Source organism: Rhea pennata, chromosome 2 (assembly GCF_028389875.1).
Source record: "Rhea pennata isolate bPtePen1 chromosome 2, bPtePen1.pri, whole genome shotgun sequence".
NCBI lineage: Eukaryota > Metazoa > Chordata > Aves > Rheiformes > Rheidae > Rhea > Rhea pennata.
The window spans coordinates 157,308,564-157,327,392 of NC_084664.1; the positions used below are offsets into that span (position 1 = coordinate 157,308,564).

The window sequence follows — 18,829 nt, forward strand, 5'->3', positions numbered from 1 at the left end:
GTGCTTAAGGCTAATATTACCTTTCTTTTATATCTTTTCAGGAGTATGATGATGGTTACGGAACTGCTTACGATGAACAGAGTTATGATTCCTATGATAACAGCTATAGTGCTCAAGCACAAAGGTAAGTCTCAAACTTCGCTGTAACTACATCTGAAATATTCCACAGATGGAAAGTTGATTTCATTTAGGCTAATTTTTTTTTCTAATTTCATCTTAAATAGCAAGAATATTTTGAGCTTTATTAGAAATCACCAGTGTTATTCGTGTATTCAGTATCAAAATAGTGGTTGAAAATGATTGACCAGCCAAAAAGAAATGAAAATAGAGATCTTGGAATTTTGATCATGACAGATTGCAAATCAATTTTTAGCAGTTCATAAAGTTAGTTCAGGAAAGATTTTTTTTAGTAGTTTTGTTTATTATGGGAGGGTTATTTTCTTACAAAGAGAAACTAATATTTATCTGGAAAAGAGCACTTAAAGTATTAAATCATGTAAGATAGAGTGTTCATTGAATTTTCACATTGTCAAAAGATTGTTATATTTACAGCAGTGTAAAATATTAAGATCAAATATTTGAATATATCTCCTTTAATCTTTTCTGCACCCATGTAGAATGATCTCTGACTAACTCAAATCTCTTGCCACTTGTGTTCCTTCTCTCACTGTACTTTGCCAACAGTATTTTTAAGCAATTTTAACTTTCTTACAATTTTACTCTTACAAATAAGTCTGATTCTGAAATTCTATGAATTACAAGGAAAATTCTTGTGTCAATTTGCAATGATGAAAGAACCAGATGCAGTGAATTATGAACTACTTTCTTGTCTTAAGTCATAGTTAAAGCTTAATGGCAAATACAAAATTGCATGTTTAGTGGCTTGACTGATGGTCTCATTATGAGGTAGTTGTAATGTGTACATCTTTAAAAAAGAAAAGCAACTTTTGTGCATTTTTTTTAACTTGGTTGTAATTTATTCCTTTTTTCTCCCAGAACAAATGTTCATAATTTGAGCAGTAGTAGCTTTTGTAATGTCATTGAGAACTTCCGCTAAACATGTTTAAGACATCTCCTCTTAGTGTAGCTTCATCTGAAAAACCACAGAACTGTTCCCAGCGCAGTTGTGGACAAAGCCCTTTAGACCCAATGTAGGGAAATGCTTTGGGTGCTGAAACACCCAACTGAAATCTTGTTACAGAATTGAACAGTTTCTGATTTGTTCAATGTGAAAAAGCTTAATGGAAAGTTGAAGTGTCATTGTAAACTGTTTTGAAATATCTGATCATAATGAAAATAATACCCTCCTTGCTGATACTTTACTCCTGTGGAGCCTTGTAAGCTTCTGAAAATCAATAAACAATAATATGAGCTAAGATCTAGTAGGGCAGGACCTCCAAAATATTAGTCTCTGTACAATTTTACGTTTAGAGAGCAGCTGCTGGTGATAGATTTTTTTTTTCCCAAAAAGATTACCAAAATAGTCCTCAGCTTTTATGTTAGTAATTTTGTTTGTTACTGCTTCTAGTGTTGGTAACAGGGTTTATTGCACGTGCATTTGGATTTCATTACCACAGCCATTTGACTGTGCCAAAACTAAAAACATTACTTAATTTCTTTTTCCATGCTGAAGAGGTTTAACTAGGATTTTTTTCTTCCTTTGGACTAAATAAGCAAAAAGCAAATGTCCCAAGGAATGAAATTCTTCTTACAAAGTATTATTGTACAATGTGTATCATTCTTACATTATTATATGGAAGAATACAGAAAATGTATTTTTAGCTTGATCTGGAAAGAGGCACCTCAAAGCAATTGTTTCATTTTGTACTTTACCTGTAGTTTTACAGTGTATACATTTAGATTTATTTTCTGGATGATTGCTTCATTTGTGTTTCTTTTCTTTCAGTATGCAGCACTTGAAAAATGTAAAGAAACACAAATGATTCACTCATACACTTCTCACATGGTATGAACACTCATTTTCTGGCTTTTCTGGCTTGGCAAAAAAAAATTTAGGACAGTATTGGCAGGCAAAAACTAATAACTATAAACAGCCATCTGAGCTACCTAGAACAGTGTTCCTATCTTTAATCTGAATATCAAATAGTAGCCCATATTGCAAGAGTCATTTGGAACCACTGAGATACTTATCACATTTAGGTGCATTACAGTGTCTTTACTGTGAAGCAAATTCTGGAAAAGACAATTGTTTTCCTACTTCAGCTGCATATAAGCTTGATGTTTTGCCCTTAAAGTATAAGAGGAAAACACATTTGAGCAAAGAGGATGTTTGCATGTATAAAATACATTCTTTAGTGATTAGCATGTAAAAAGAAATTTTCTTTCCCTCCATGGGGAGAAAGGAGTAGAATTTTTAGTATATCTTCCAGTATTTTTTCAATAGATCATGATATTAACCGTATATTGTATATTAATGAGGAAACTGCAGAAATATTTCCTGAGTGAAAATAGGGGTTGTTCATTAAATCTATGCTAGTTTAAGTATATAATCCCTGTTTCTTGAGCCTCAGCAAACTTGTTTTATATTCACTAACCTATTTTCCTGTGCGTGATACACTGGAGACAGTTAAAATGCTCATTTGGTTTTTGAGTTTTGTCTATTTCAGTGATTCCTGTGTTCGAGAAGAAAATCTGTGGTAGAATGGGAAAATGCAGTTTTTCTCTAGGTGTGTGACTGTGCTGTTCCCCAACAGCACATCTTTGGGGTGATGTCTGTGTACAGAAACTTGCTCTCCAAATTTGACCGTCCAGTACAGCACAGCCATACTCTCCTGTTTGATTTTTTTTCCTCCACAGAGGTCTGTCCAGCATATTTCCCCAAAAGAGCCAAATCTGAGAGGGCCTGGGATGAGTGATATGCTCAGATATGAGGATTAACGTACTGTATATTTGTGTGTGTTAAGGTAGCTGGGGCTTTGCATGACTTTATGAACAGTTCTGCCTTTTTATAACCTAACTGCTTGCTATTTCCAGATCGTATACGTTTAAAATTCAATGGCATTGCATTTGTTGGTTGCTCCTTCTGTAGTCTTTCTTGTCCTTGACAATTGTAACTTTAGTTAAAACCTGTCATTTGACTAACAGGGAAGGAATCACTGGTATGTTCTCCCAGCTCTCATCCTATAGAAATTCTATAGAAAACTAGTCATTTAATACATTTTTTTAATCCACAATCGTGTTTTATACGACAGCCCCAAACAGTGCTTGAGGATGTCTTTTTAACTGAATTATTTTTAATGTTAAATTGGCCTTAAAGCTATCCTTAGGAGCTATACTAAACTTGGATGGTCACTTCCACAGTTTTTAGAAGAGATGTACCTAAACTGTATAGTGTGGTGTGGGTGTGCTGTTGTTTTTTTTCCTCCAGGGGGTTAATATTAGGTGAAAGTTATACCGATGCAAGCTACCATGATTAATCAACTGAACTATTTAGTATTTTGTGTTTAATTTAACAAATGAATTATTTCTCAACTTCTGAAAATCAGGCTAGCAGACAGTTTTGCCTGAATAGAGTGTGGTGAAAACTGTGAGGTCATTGAATGGTCCTGAACATCAAACTAAGCAAAGCAGAAAGACTAAAACTAATGTTGCACCACTAGATTAGCTTTTCTGAGGGCAGATTTTGCTTTATGGAGGCAGTAATTCTTTCATGACACCTGTCCTACATATTTATGTTTTATATATATATGCAGTAGGATAACAGTTTTATGCTGGACACATGGTTGCAATCTTACTGTGGATTGTGCTTGTGTAATACCACCAAACTAGCTTCCTCTTGAGACCTGTGGTGCTGATGCTCATTACCTGTGTGCAGTTCTGTGAGCTTCACCTGCATTCATGGCTGCTTACAAAACCTACCTGATACCTCGAGGACTTCTCAAATCTGTATAGAACTGTAGTGTTTTTGCTTTGATTTATTGCGGGTGTTTTAATGGTATGATGTTAATGCTAGAGCAATTTTATTAGGAAGGTTCAGAAAAGAATATTATGGAGGAAACAAAGAATTTAGTTGGGTCTTAATTTAAATCTGTAGATCAGTTTAAATTTTTTCAGTGTGAAAATATTTCTATTATCTCTGAAATAACTGTGTTACAAATTAAGCAAGTGTGCTTCTGTCCCTTAGTGACTCCATGCATGATCTACACAAGTGTTTGCGAAGACAATAATAGGGCAAAGGGAAATGGGTGCTAATAAATCAATTGGCGCTGTCAGTTCACTATTTAATGTTCTCCAGAATACATAAGATTTATCACTGAGGAATTGTAGAATAATGGTAGTGTATGGAAACAAAGTCCACTAGGGAGATGTAGTACATCATTTGGATTTAGCGCTGCCATCTGCTTAAGTACCTCTGTAGTCATCTCGATGCTATTATGATTAACCATTCATAGCAGTGACAGATGCTGCAGTGAGTTAACATGCCAGAGAATGAGGTTTGTTACTAGAATTGAGATTATGTGACAAGGTTGCTGAGAAAGGGGATGCCTGCTACCTCTCCAATAGCATTAAAGATTTGCTATTTACTTTTAAGTTCACTATCAAGAGATAGTGACTACTGCTGTTAACCCCCAAAATGTAGAGAATCAGAGACCATGTCTATCTGCCTCACACCGTGCAGAAGTTTCAAATAAAGGTTATGGGCTTTTTTGCTAGTATTTACAACTGGATGCATTAACCTTTTTCCTGAAAAAAGGTGCTTTCCACTGGCTTCATTGTTTTTACAGTAGAGATTGCTAACCTCTATAGTAGGTGAAAAACAACAGTTTGCATAACTCTACCTTGTGCCTGCGTAGGGGAAAGGTAATGTTAATTTGCCCATGTAGTCATTTGGTAATTAATTGTAACTTAAATTTAACTCTATCCTTGAATCAGTCCAGGAGGAAAAAGTAATATAAGTGAAATAGGTGTTCATACACAATATCCTTCAGCTTTAGATCATCAGTCTGGGTGACCTCCCCTTCACTGAGTTGTGGAAGCTATTTTGAGTGTTTAGTCTAGACAGTGATACAGAAGGGGAAAGATTAGGATTTACTATTTCTGCTGGCTTTGTCTGCTGTTTCCTGCACTGTTCCTTTTTCCCTACTTGCTTATTAATGCTCTAGTTTTCTCTTGGAGGTTGGCTTAAACATGAAATGTTTCTCAGTCACTTTCCTGCATATGTAAAAATAACTGCTACCATTTCAAGTTACACCCAAATGCAATACATTCAAATTTACCCAAAGTCTTAGAGCAATTCATTGAGTTAGTCTGAAATTTCTGGGGAACTAACAAATTTCCTGTAGCTATACCCATGTTTACTCTGTGCATCTGGCTTGCTAGGCTGTGTGTTCACTTGTTGATGTGCTGGGAAATGTAAAATGTGTTGCAATTTTATTTTAAATCATTTATTTTGAAAAAAATGTTAATTGCAAATGGTTTGAGGTATGGAATTTGACTTAAGTAGAGAAGACCAGGAATAGGGAGCCTGTAGCTTGAAAGGTTTGAGGAAGGAAGGTCACATTTAGTAGCTTGTGGTAGTTGCTTAAAAGACTAAAAAGTCACAAGTCGCCTATGCCATTATCACTAAATGCATAAATATAGTACAAGTGATTCAATTTCTTAAAAGTCAAGCTCCTAAACCCATGATTTTGCACCAGACCAGAATTACCTTAATTCTGACTTAATGAATTAACAAGACCCAGAGACAACTTTCTTGACACTTGCCATTAGGAACTCAAGTTCCTAGGCACATCTTGAAACTACTCAGTCATACAAAAGATGGCATTACTGTTTATACTATTTTAATAAAGCTTTGAGTATATTGATTAGACCCTAGTTTGTGGAGGTGTTGCTATTGGTATTTAAAAGTTAATTCCTAACATTTTGTTTGTGATGCTCAATGTTTTAAATTCACGTTGTTTGTCAGCAGTCATGCATCTCCAGGCTGTATAAATATGCATTATATGCAAAACAGTGTCTGCTACTGTCACTTTTCAAGATGTAATTCTCTGGATTTTAATGCTAGTAGCTGTTTATTTTTCATGTGCTCACTTAGACAGAAATCAGTCAAACCAAGTCGCAGCAGTTTGATTTCCTGTGATAGTGCAAATGGTTAGGGTTTCGCAATTTGATTGTTGTTCGTGTGCAGCTGGTATATAGAAGCTTATTGAAGTTTATAATTCTGTACAAATCAAGCCTGAGAGCATTTGTGTAAACAAGATAATGTATCTTTTAATTGAAAATTAGTTCCAGATTTTCAGGAATTGATCCATTTGTGGAAATCCGTGCTATGGGGTTGCCTGTGTAAATTTATGACGGTTTTATTTGAAAAGCTTTTCTGCAATTCCTCAGATGTAGGTGATTTTTAGATTTTTGTTTGTTTGTTTTTTCACCTGTAAAGTTGTGCAGGATAAAACACTCAAAATTGCTGCTTTAGCACAGATGTTTTTAATTGAGTTTAGCATACCTGTTTGAACTTAAACTTGGCTTGCAGAAATCAATGATCTATGGAATTTTTAAACAGGAATACCATTAGGGCAATTTGAGTGTAATGAAGAAAGCTGATCAGTAAAGGAAAAATGAGTCATAACACATATGGTGCTAGATTATTTAATAGTTGTTGGAGTTGTTATTAAATTTTTACTAATAATATTCCATGAAATTGCACTCATAGTAAAATTGTTTCTCATGGGGTTGCTATTTTACTTTTTTATACCACTGTAACATCTTCAGAATTCTCCAATGTGTTTCTAAATTATTTATTTTTAAATGAATTCTGTACCTATTTTCGAAATGTTTAAGGGTAGGTATGGTAATGTCACACTTCAAATGTTTGGGAAATGCAAAGAAGGAGTTTATGTTGAGACTTAAATAATATTGCATGAATTACTTGATTTATTTATATGGTTACACAGCCTCTTAAACCTGCATGTTTGAATTACCCCAATACAATTAGAGTATGAATATTGGTAGGATTTTGGAATTTTTCTTTGGCTGACTACAGGGATGAAGTCATAAGAAAAGGATAAGTCAAGGAGGATATTTTTTTTAACCAGTCTTTAAGGAGAGAAACTCATTAAAGAGTGATAAAATAGAACATTGTAGATTATTAATAATAGTGACTTTTTGAATTAGTTTTAGAATATTTTAATTATGAGAGGTTCCAATTTAATTGCAGTGTTTTCACAAAGGTAGCTTAAGCTCAAATAATGGATGTAACAATTAGGTCTAAGTAGCCAAAACAATTTGGAAAGACACTTTTTGGAGAAAGTATCCAGTAGTTAGAATTCAGGATGCTGCAGCGATGACCGTTTGATATGTGGTCTTTGGATGCAGAACGCAGATAATCAGGCTTCCAAATTTGAAAAAAAAATATTTAACTCCATAATAAATTTAAGTGTCGTGCGTCATGATGAGTTTTCTGCAAGTTTCATTAAAAGAAATGCCCGGATAGGAAAGAGGCTGCGCAGTGCCTCTATGATTAGGGGAAGGACGGCTTCATAAATGCACACTTAGTGAAGCATACACGTAGGGCAGGCTTATTTCTCTGCTCTTGGGGTTGGAAGCAGGGAGGGAAAGGGAACTTCAGTGGAACTTCCTCTGCCAGTGTGTGTCTCGTGCCGTCTTAGTCAATGTCTCCCTTGTACGGCACGGGTGAGGGAGAAATCAGGCTTCCTCAGCTCAGGGGGTCACAGAGTCTGTTTTTGTAGATGAAAATTTGATGCTCTTCTGCTGCTTGGTAGTCAGCAGTAGTTGAAAATTGCAATTTTACCTTTTATAGTTTCCTGAACTATTTGGTTTGTTTGCATGGGAAGAAAGGGGATACTGCTTTTCACTGGGGAGGAGGGGAAGTCTGTTTAATTGAGCAACATTGGAGAAGGGACATTTAGTTGTGGAAAAACTTTAAATTTCTTTTTTCTTGAACTTTATTTTTAGAAGAAAACAACAGGTACCTCAGAATTGTGGCTTTATGCATAGTTTTGGCATCATTCAGATGCCAAATAGTAAAAAATATTCAATTTAGTATCCATCAGAATTTAGTTTATTATGGAGTAGTCATGGGTTAGGTGAGAGCTATATGAAATGTTTGCAGCATACATGTTGATAAAGGGGATAGAACCTGCAGAACGAGAGCAAACAAGTCTCAAGCTGCCTTGAATTACCTTTTCAGCATGATTGGAAGGGTCTGCGTTATGGTGCTTGGAGAGGCAAGACTTGGACCTTGCTAGTGACTTGTGTAAGGGGGCATTAGGGAGTCGGTGGAAAAGTCTCAAATGTTGTAATGCATTGCTTTTAAGATCTGCCAGGTACTTGCAATTTACATAGCACTGAAAGCAGTTAAACAGTCTTTCTTTAACCAAATACATTACTTGATGGCACTTTTATTATTTTGAATGATCATCATATAAAACTGGGATAGAATGATAATTTTTTTCTCTCAAATGCTCCTAAATTCCCACTGATGCCTAAGAATATCAAATTTATAGGCAAGTTTGAAAGCTGTACTGTATTCTTTCAATAAATTAGAAAGACAAGGTATGATGCATATCTTATGGAGCGGTATTTCTAAGGGCAGAATGGTGGCATACTGTCTGTGCAAGTTTCGTGGATGATAACATATAGGGGATGTTTTCTTGTACTCCAATATGTGGCAAGTTATCTCAAATCTCTTAGTTATTCTTCTCGCATCCTGTATGAGAAGTTAAGAGGTGTGTTGGATAAGAGATAGAGTCCATCCTCATTCCTGTATGGCAGTGGACACTCTTAAAAAGTCCTTGACTGATACTGGTCAAGTCTTCGCTGGTCTCTGCTTCCCTTGTCCTGAATGGCCTTGTTGGTTTGCACATCCTTTTTCAATAATAACATTCATGGTGTTTCAGGTCTATGTCCATTTGAGGGGCTTGAGTGTTTTGGTACATCCCTGGATTTTTTTAAACCTTCAAGTTTAGTTTCCTCTGATAGGGGTCTAGATCAGTTGCCCCAAAACTGCTTTGCAAAATAGACAAATGTGATGACCAGGGTGTGTGTGGTGTGGTGTGATTTTTTTTTTTTTTATGAACAGGCCAAACCATATAGCATATATGTGCAGCCTGAGGTTTAGTACCTTTGCTGGTTCATTCTTGTTTAATGTAAAATTTCTTTGTCTTCCATGTTTGGGAACGGATTGTCACTGTATTCTACTTGTGGTCTCAAGATAAAGCTGTAGCTTAGAGGAAGCTTAATCAGCTTAGAGGAAACCTGATGTATTTGGTGTGTTTGAGTCACCACTGCTACTTGCTGTTTGCCACTTGCATTTTGAAAGAAGAGATGTGATGGGAGGGGAAGGGCTAAATGAGTTCTCAGGTGGTAATAATTGGGTATTTCAGATGGTAAAACTACTAGCCTTGGGGCAAAGTGTAATCTGCTAGAAATATATAGAGAGACAGTTCTGTGCCTGGTAGTTAGCAACAGAATGCAGATGTCTCCGAAGGTGTTTCACTATTCCTCTGCAAAAGTGCATTTCTTACAATTTCTGCCATAAAGTAGTTTCTAAATAGTGATAGCTAAGGGAATCCTTGAGAGGGCACTCTGGTCATCTTTTAATGTTATATGAAATAGACTTGCAATTGGTTTTGTTTGTATGAAATTACAATGGGATATAATTTAAGAAATATTGCATCATATTTTTGTACTTTAGCAAGCTTTCATGTATAGGTCTCAATTGCTTTGAGATCATTGTCTGTTTTCCTGAGGAATAAACTGGGATGCATGGGTGAGGATAGTTTACTCAAGATGCTTCTACCACGAAGTGGCAGAGGCGGGCATTACATAAAACTTAATCTGAAAGATGCAAGAAAACTATGGATTTTCGCTATCTTGTTTTTGTTACCATACTGAAAGCTTGACTTACAGGATCTGATATATTCATGATCCACAAAAGCATTAAGATCAGATATTCGACTCAATGTTCTAGAAGATTTTGGAGATAAATGAGTAGTTGTCTTTACAATAACATTTGGGACATGCTTCTTCCTGCTCACTGTTGACAGATGTGTTTTGATATCAGAACCCATTGGGCTTGAAAAAGCTGATAGGTAGCAAAAGCATTGTCCTTGTGGGAAAAGTTCTGTTCAGATATGATTGTATCAGTCTGTCATATAGTACCTCATGCTAGAAACTTCTTGTTTCTTCTTTGTTTTTTGGCTGTTCTGTGCTGTATCTCTGGTCGAAGATGATGCTTGTGGAGCTATTAAAAAGGTGGCTCTCCATACCTGGTAGCTTGCTTTGATCTCTTTTGAAAAACTTCTTGCTAAAGGGAACAGCTTCAAGTTGCTTCTGATATTGATGTACATAATAAAAGGATTTTTTGCCATTTCTTCCCCTAATATGTATTGCATTAATTCAAGAACCTGAACTGGTTGCAAAGAAGCTGGTGTTTTATCACTGAGAGGGAAGAGTGCTGATTCTGTTTGTGCCTAGAAATCCAGTAACCAGGCTTGTTGAGGGCTAACAGCCTGGACGCTCCCATTGAACTACAAGGAGAGCTGTCAGGCTCCCTGTCGTTCTACTGCTATTTCAAACATGCAAAAGGTGTAATATTAGTGCTAGAAGACTCCTGCTCTAGAGGGCTGTGCCAATCACATTCATTAGTTGCAATACATTCTGTCTATCTTCATGTATCTAATGCAAACACTACAGAACATCAACACTGTGGTTGACATGCCTATTCTAGGGTTATCCCCCAAATGGCCTAATAAGTTATTCTGGTACCTGCATGAGTGTTAGCTTCAAACTCAGCTGTTCTGTTGATACCTGTCACTAAGATTATCCTAGCATCTCCAGTTAGAAGAAGCTAATAGCTGTACTTTACTGTAATGCTTAGAACAATTATTGCTATTTAATGAAATATTCTTTAATTATGGGTCATCAAGCTTTTTCAGAAAACAGCTCAGCAGAAAAACCTGAGAAGGTTGGGTCATAGTCTACGAGAGCTTATCTGGAATACCTCTAAATCGAAGTATTTGACTCACAAGACAGTGGTTCTAGAAAATCGACAGGTAGCTGCTTAATCTTCTGTTTTACTGGAGAAAACAGCTTTTCTAAGGCTTTACTTCATCAGTGATGCTGTGCTAGAATCTGAGCTTGCTCTGTTGGATCTCAGGCTGCTGCTTAGACGGAAAGCAAACTGTTTCCCCTTGGGTGTATTTAATCCTATAATGTTTAGAAAAAGTGAAGCGAGGCCTAAGTAGTTTTATGTCCAGTTCTCTGCACTTAGAAGCAGCATACTTTGTTTGCTAATCTCTTTGACGACTAAGTGGTTTGGGAGGTTCCCAGTGTTTATGTTAATGTAGAGAATCCAAATCCTTTCCCTTACTATTTATTTTTCTTTACTGTCAAACCAAAGACATTGTGCTGGCATGGAAGTACAAAAGGCATAAATATGAGTAGATATAAACAAGGGCTTTGTACAGAAGACTTAATTCACAGCTGATATTCCAGTGTTGATTATACTTGTACTCTTTACTTGATGGTTAGGAAAGTGCTTGAAAAGTTCACCTGTCCACAATAAATATAATAATGCATGTACAAGGTAGGCACCACATTTTCCAGGTTCTGCTTCCATCTGCTGCTAGGCAGAATTGCACCTGGAAAAGTAAGAAAAACTTCAGAAAAGTTGAGGAAAATGGCCTTAAGACATCTCTCATCTAAGTGTATTAACTCAAAGCAGATTCTAGGCTTAGCATTGCTGGGTTGGAGGAAAGGAATCCTGTGATAGGTGGTTTTTTTTTTTTTTCCCCACCCTTATTTAAAAGAAAGGAGGTGCTTAAAGTTGAAGGAGGATGTGTTTGGGATTTTTCTCCCCTTTCTATGAGAGGAAATGGAGAGAATGAGAGGAAAAGAGTCTTTTGCAGAGCAGATCAGTTAAAAGGAAAAATACATTAAGTCTTCAGTTAGAACTCTTAAGATTCTTTAGGATCTATTTAAAAAAAAAGTCAAAGTTGATTTTCAAACAAATACAAGGTCAGACAGGTCATAGTGTTTTTATTTGTGTAATGACTTTTAAGGTAGGTAAAGTAGGAGACATCTATTTTGACATCATTGCAGCCTAGAGGGAGAATCATATCTTTTATATTAAATTCCTCAGAACCGAATTGACCTCTCAGTTAATGAGTTTAAACATACAATTTGGAGGGAAGTTTCTGATACTACAGATTCCTTTGACTGGTTTTCCTTTTAGCAGATGCTTGCTTCAGAAAACAGTTCTGTAAATTGCTGCTAACTTAATGTATAATACTAGATTTATTTGCATAATTCCTTCTAGAAAATTTAAAGATACCTTAGCTTGTGGACTTCACAGTCAAAACCAATTCAGATGCTGTTGCATTTGAAACAAGTAATTTATTCGTGCTTGCTTTTACCCTGAATCTTTGCAGCTATCTGCATATACTCTTTTGGTCATAGTGTCTCGGTGGTTTTTCCTGAAGTTTTGCATTTAATACATGTTTGAATTGAGAGAGTTAGTGTTGCTTTCTTTATAGGGCACGAATGAAAGTGCTTGGAGTAGAGTAATGCACCACACTGAGCAACTGCCTGTTATAAATTTGTACTTCTAGGGCAAATTGTTAGTTCTGAAGGTCCTGTCCACTAATAAAGATGGATTATGGTAAACTTTCAGTGTAAAGTTTTTCTATCCCAGTGCTTCAGTTTGCAGTTTATATTCCATAAAAACAGCCATTTTTTGTTTAATAGATACTTCAGGTCTGTGAAATGAAACCCTGCTGAAGTAATTCTGGCAGGATTGACAGATACAGTGACAGACCTTAGCTGTTACATATTTCTAAACTAGATGACAGCCTTAAATAAATAATCAAATACCATGTGGAGTGATAGTCAATGTCAATTTTAAGTTTTTAAATGTCTGAATAAAGATTGTTTATCACTGAGCTGCTTCAGGACAAAATTACGTTATTTCCTATTCTTCAAATTTTGCCCTTGTTACACTCATCTGCATTGTATGAGCTGACAAACCATAGATAGTATGTATTGATTTTATTTAATGCTAGTTCATGTGCTAAGGGACAAGTCACACTTTTTGCATTTACAGACACTAGGGTGTTCATTCTTCTAGGCTGGATTATTCTAAAAATTTAAAACTTGTTGGTTAAATAAGTGATCTTTCTGTCTTGTAATTTTGTTCAGCTTAAATTGTGATTTTTAGCTTTTGTACAATATAAGTAATACCTATCTGCTGACTTACTTTAAGACTATAAATTACCTCTCTGATTTTTATCTTATGTTAGCAGTCAATCTATGTTAGGAACATTTTATCAATGTTGGTAATTGCTTGTTAGTGATCATATGTTAAAGTGATTTCCTTCTTGGTCGAAAGCTAAAGATTGGGTAGCATCAGTTGGTAGAGTATTTCTTTTCCAAATATCAGCCTTGATCAGATTATGGGATATTGAACAATCATTTATCTTTCTGTCTTTTTTTTATAACAACAAATTTAGAGACTTGCTCTTGATGTCCTCCAAATATGTCTAATACTTTGCTGTATATAGACTACAGAAGTCTGAAGTCTCTCCACAGCTGTAGTTATATGAAGCATGAAAACATGGTGGGAAAGTAACATGAAATAAGGCTTTTCCTGAGGTTTCCATTCAAAGGTTTTAATATAAATAACAGTAATTATGAAATAAGTTCCAAAGTTACAAAATTGCTTTCTACTTAAAAGCAGTTTCAAGATTTTTCATAGTCTCTTGGTGAGTATCATCTCCTGAGCCTTGTAATGAATTTTGAATGCTGTTTTAACTCATGGTCTGTAATATTACTACACATTCTTGAATTCTAGCTGCTGTACACTTCTATTTATCTCTGAAATTTCTGTTCCTGTTTCTAATATAACTATTAAAATGATAGCCTCTGAATATATGCACATTCATTTTGTTTTGAAGACTGGACCTCCAATACTGAGGGCTAAATACTGTGTCGCTTGTCCTTTATGGTTTCTATTAGTGAATTTTGAATCCACTGCTCTGGTCAAAAGTGAGATATTCTTAATAGACTTTTCAAAATGGAGTGATGAAAATGCAAAGTACTAGACAATGGTAGGTAGTGAGTAGAGAAGTTTGAGGCAAAGGAATTGCATTCAATACCTCTGTCTAACACTGTTCCTTCACTGGCACTCTAAGACCTTCAACTTTCCCTTCTATAAGTAGTGATAACAGTTCTTTTCTCTCCAAGGAAAAGTGGAGTCAATTATGTTTATTATTTAATGACACTTTTCAGTGAATGTACAGAGATACCTCTGTCATCTTAGCTTGCGTGCACTTCACTGAAAGATTTTGGTTTGGAGGTGTAATGTTTGAACAACTACATAAGATACCATGAATGAAGAAAATACAATGCAAGGTGTCCTTGAATACATGTTCATTTCCCAGACTTCATCAATATAAAAATCCCACAGTATCATTCAGTACTATGGACCAGGGGCTCACTGATGTAAAACAATCCCAAGTGAATGTAAATTATTTTAAGAGTTTGTTTTCCCTTCTTGTTAATGGATAGATGGGACTTAAGCTGTTATTGTATCATCTCGGTGACAAGCTTGCTTAGCAGAGTACATGTCTACATCCTTCAGACTTTCATCTTTTCAAAGACAGAATGAGATGGTAAGCATTATTTCTTAAAATTTAACTGTGTATCTTGTTCCTTTTTCTCTTCCTGCTCCCTCCTTTTTGCTGCCATACAGTGGAGCAGATTACTATGACTATGGGCATGGACTGAGTGAAGAAACATATGACTCTTATGGTGAGTAAAGCTATGAGCTGTATGGATAAAGTAGGAAAGGGTTCTGAAAAATAATTGGAAAAGTTTCCCTAAGGAAAGTTTGAATTTTGTCATGGGAAACTGCTGTTCAGGGATTCCTGACAGAGCTCCACCTGTGGTTATTGTAACAAATACAGCAAGCGGTTTCCGCAGTCTGTTAGCTACTCTAATTGTGAAAGTGAGGTAGTTTAGGGGGGTTTAAATACACTTGTGTATGCCTTTCATATAACATTCAACAATATTTAAGAAAATATGAGATGCATGGCCTTAATTCAGGAGATGTTCACGTACGAAAGGAAATGTTTCTAGTGGGGCACAGCTGGCACCAAACTTGGTTTGAGCTAAGAGCATGCTGAAGTTCTGTGCTGGATCAGGGCCTAACAGGGTGCATTTTAGACTTGTACGATCCGCTAGTATTAGTTCACTTCCAAGCTGCACTCATGAAATAAAGCAGGGAGTCATTATGTAAAGGTTATGAAAGTACTTTAGGTAGCTACTAGACATGAGGGCAGTGGGTAACTCAGGGAGACAAAACAGTGCATAATGAAGCAAAAGGAATATGCCAGTGGGATAAATTACTTTTTTACTTTTTTTGAACTAGAAGTGCAGTGGCGACAAGTTTAAGGAAATGTGTTACGGATTAGAAGCATGAAGCATGTTAAGCACCTTTGCTTAAGGGAAAAATGTTAAGTCTCTGGCTAGAGATCAGAGAAACAGAATTGTTGATCACTCAAGAGCCTCCAGTGTTGGAGGATCTCTAGTAACTAATGCGAGTTGTGATTCTGGGTAATGGATATCATAGTGATTTTAGGACCCACATGAAAGTATTCTGTAGTTTATTTCTTAAACTTCATTTTGCAGTGTTTCCTGTGGAAAACAAATTACCTCAACTAAGATATTTGTCATGATAAATGCATCTAATGCAGAGGCTTGTTTAATGTCATCTACTTAAACTAATTCAGTTTGCTATCGGGAAAGTTAGTTCATCAAAAGAAGAGGTCACTTGAAGTTCCTCTGTCTGCCAGCACTTTCAATTAGTCTTGATAATTATATGCCTTAAATCATTTTGTATTTCAGCATTAAAATAAACTGCTAGCCAGTGTAAATCTGATTTCTAAGTATGTCATTAATGGAAAATTGATAGCAGAAAAGAGTACAAAACTGTCTAATCTAGGTAGAGTTAATTAAGAGGAAAAATGTAGATTGCAATATTTAAGGGTAGAAAACCAATCTTAAGTGCAAAAACAGTGAAAGCCTGTAATTTCAATTTGTCATTTATTATAATTATATAATTATTAGAATTTTTTTACCTAAAGAGCAGCCACTCAGAATAGTGAATTACTGCTTCATATTGAGAGGAAGATTGTAAATACCTTAGAGAAGGTGTATGGATTACAACCAGTGAAGTCTTTGTGTCTACAAGTCAGACTTTATTTCTTAATGCAAATAAATCCTTAAGTGCAGAATTAGAAACCAGTCATCACCTATGCGTAAGGAACATTGGATGCCTCAGAATAAGATACATAACTGAGCAGACAGCTGCTTAGAGCTGGCCATGAAGAAGTAGTGTCCTGTAAGGTATCTAAACTTTTCTTCCTCTGAGAGGCTGAAGTTCAGAAGATACAGGAAGGGGTTTAAGATTCAGAGCCCCTAATGACACCAAAAGGAAAACAAATTGAGAGGAATGTGACTTCATCCTGCTGATCTGGCAAATCATGTGAAAAGGAGCCAATACTTAGACTGTTCTTTCTACTTAACAAATACTGCTTTTTTGTGTTTAAACTTAGTTTCTGTAGCAGTGCTTAAAATCTGGGCTTTTCTTTAATACTTTTCCTTGGTCAGCTGCCTTAACTGTTAAGCCAGGGTTCTTATCCCTTCTAGATTGGGATTTTGCTTTGCTTTGACAACAAAGTACAAGCCAGTTCTTGTGCATCTTACCCTGTAATCAAATGATGGGGAGCTTGCCCAGGTTATGGGTTTTATTCTTCCAGCCTGGCAGTGAAAATGAATTTATGCTATTTGCTTTCTGGACAAATGTTCTGTCCACTTAATGGGATGTTTAATCTATGCTCTGTAGGCAGCCCTTGAATCTTAAAAGCTGAGCTAGCTCAGATGAGATTTCTATAAGGAGACTATAAAATTGGAAACTCAAGCTTTCGGATTCCTGTTGTGATTTGAGGTATCTGAGGGAGTTACTTCGCCCATTTGGAGAAGTTCAGGGGTTCTTTGACTTTTGACTTTCTATTCAGTAGAAAGACAGGGTGATGGCTACATTTTAGTTGACCATATCTAGCTGGGTTGGACTACCCAGTTTCACCTCCAGTTTCTTGGTGCATGGGATTCACTTAGGCACCTGCCTGCCTTTGGGCAGGGCAATTTCAAAAAAGCAGAACAAGAAGCACATATGCTATTTCCAAGTGTGTGGGGGGTGGTGGTGCTTGTTTTCTCACAAGGGCTGAATGGTATTCTGATTTGGCTTTAAGTAATTAAAACCCACCTAAGTCCTGTTTCAGTAGTTATCCTGTTTTGTCCTTGGCTCTGCATCTTTCCTTTTGTTGTTAATACCTGTCACAGTAGGCTTTTGGTTCTCATTATCACATTATTACTTCTTATTAATATTACCATTAAAATGACAGAATTATGAAGCACTATAGCACAAATAAAGATTTTTCACAAGTTTCTTTTGTTACCACAATTCAAATGAGCAATGTCCCTTGCCCTTTTAATTTTTTAATAGTCTGCCTTCCTAGCTCTTGCATTTCAGAGGAAGTATCTTTACGGTGCAGTCTGCTTCTAGCTTATGCTGGAAGTCACAGCTGTTTATAGTGAAATACGAGGCTTTTTCCTTGTAGACTGTGTATCTGAATTAAACCTAAATTGATGCAGATCCAAACAAATTTATTTCTGAGGGCTGTTCATTCACCAATATTTGATTCAGATCCTGTGTTCACTTCCTCAATGTAATGGTCAGTCTGCTGCTATAGTTGGCACTTCTGTATCCGCAACAAGCAGGCCCAACTGAGTGCCAGGGACCTAAACAAGGTTTCACCACTGTCACTGCCCACTGTTGTATGTTGAAAGACTTTTGTGAGTAGCTCATGCAGACCTGTGTTGTACCCAGATTTCCTAGTTTGCATTCTGGACTTCAGTTTCTACACCTCTGAGTGAATGTCTTAATTTTTTAGTCATTTAATTGTGAATTAAGTACGTATCTATGAGAACTTTGAAAGAAATCTAACTATACTTTCCCTTCTTGCAGGGCAAGAAGAATGGACCAACTCGAGACACAAGGCACCTTCAGCAAGGACAACAAAAGGAGTCTTCAGAGACCAGCCATATGCCAGATACTGATTGTACTGTCTGATGTTGTGAAATATCCAATCTCCACCAGTCCTGTATACTGTTCAAAGTAATTTTTTCTATGAACAATCCCTTTTTATTAAATCAAAGTACTTAAAAATCTGAATGGATGGACTGAACTTAAAATGTTGTTGAAAGAACAACCTGGACAGAAAGATATGTAAAACAAGGAATTTTGTTATTTTCAAACTGTATTTGAAAAATAGGCAATCAAAAAATAACCTTTGATTAACTAGTGTTAAAAACTAGGTTTACTAAATATGTTAGTCCGTTCTTTTAACATAAGCGTAACCTTTTATTTTAAAGGTTTTCAACAATTTAGTTTTTAGTTTTTATTTTCAGCCATTTGCTAGTTTTTCTCTTTGCAAATATGCGTAAAAAGGGAAGCAAAGTACAAATGCAAATAATGTGGTATTTTGTAACTCAAGTCTTGAAATGTTCTGTAGTGTTAAGCAAAGTTTTACCCTTGCTTGATACTAAATAAACTTTTGAAAGAAAAACAGTGTGTGTGAGATTAATTCTATGCTTTATTTTATAATAAAAATTCATAAATAGTAGTAAACAGGGAGAAATCCATTTAACAATGATCAGCATAAAAGGCTCATATTAAACATTTCACACATTAAAAAAATGGTATAAACCTAAATGTACACCTACATAC

General features: G+C 35.9%; 1 protein-coding gene across 3 annotated transcripts in view; it reads left to right on the top strand.

Annotated features, from left to right (window-relative positions):
- KHDRBS3 (KH RNA binding domain containing, signal transduction associated 3) overlaps window positions 1–18,455 on the top strand; it is a 90,889-nt gene extending 72,434 nt beyond the window's left edge. For all 3 annotated transcript variants that reach the window (XM_062568431.1, XM_062568432.1, XM_062568433.1), the window contains 3 exons: window positions 42–124; window positions 14,732–14,790; window positions 18,068–18,455. In XM_062568431.1, the coding sequence (XP_062424415.1) occupies window positions 42–124; window positions 14,732–14,790; window positions 18,068–18,159 (234 nt within the window). In that variant the 3' untranslated portion in view covers window positions 18,160–18,455. The remainder of the gene's footprint in view (window positions 1–41; window positions 125–14,731; window positions 14,791–18,067) is intronic.
- Window positions 18,456–18,829: the final 374 nt, after the last annotated feature.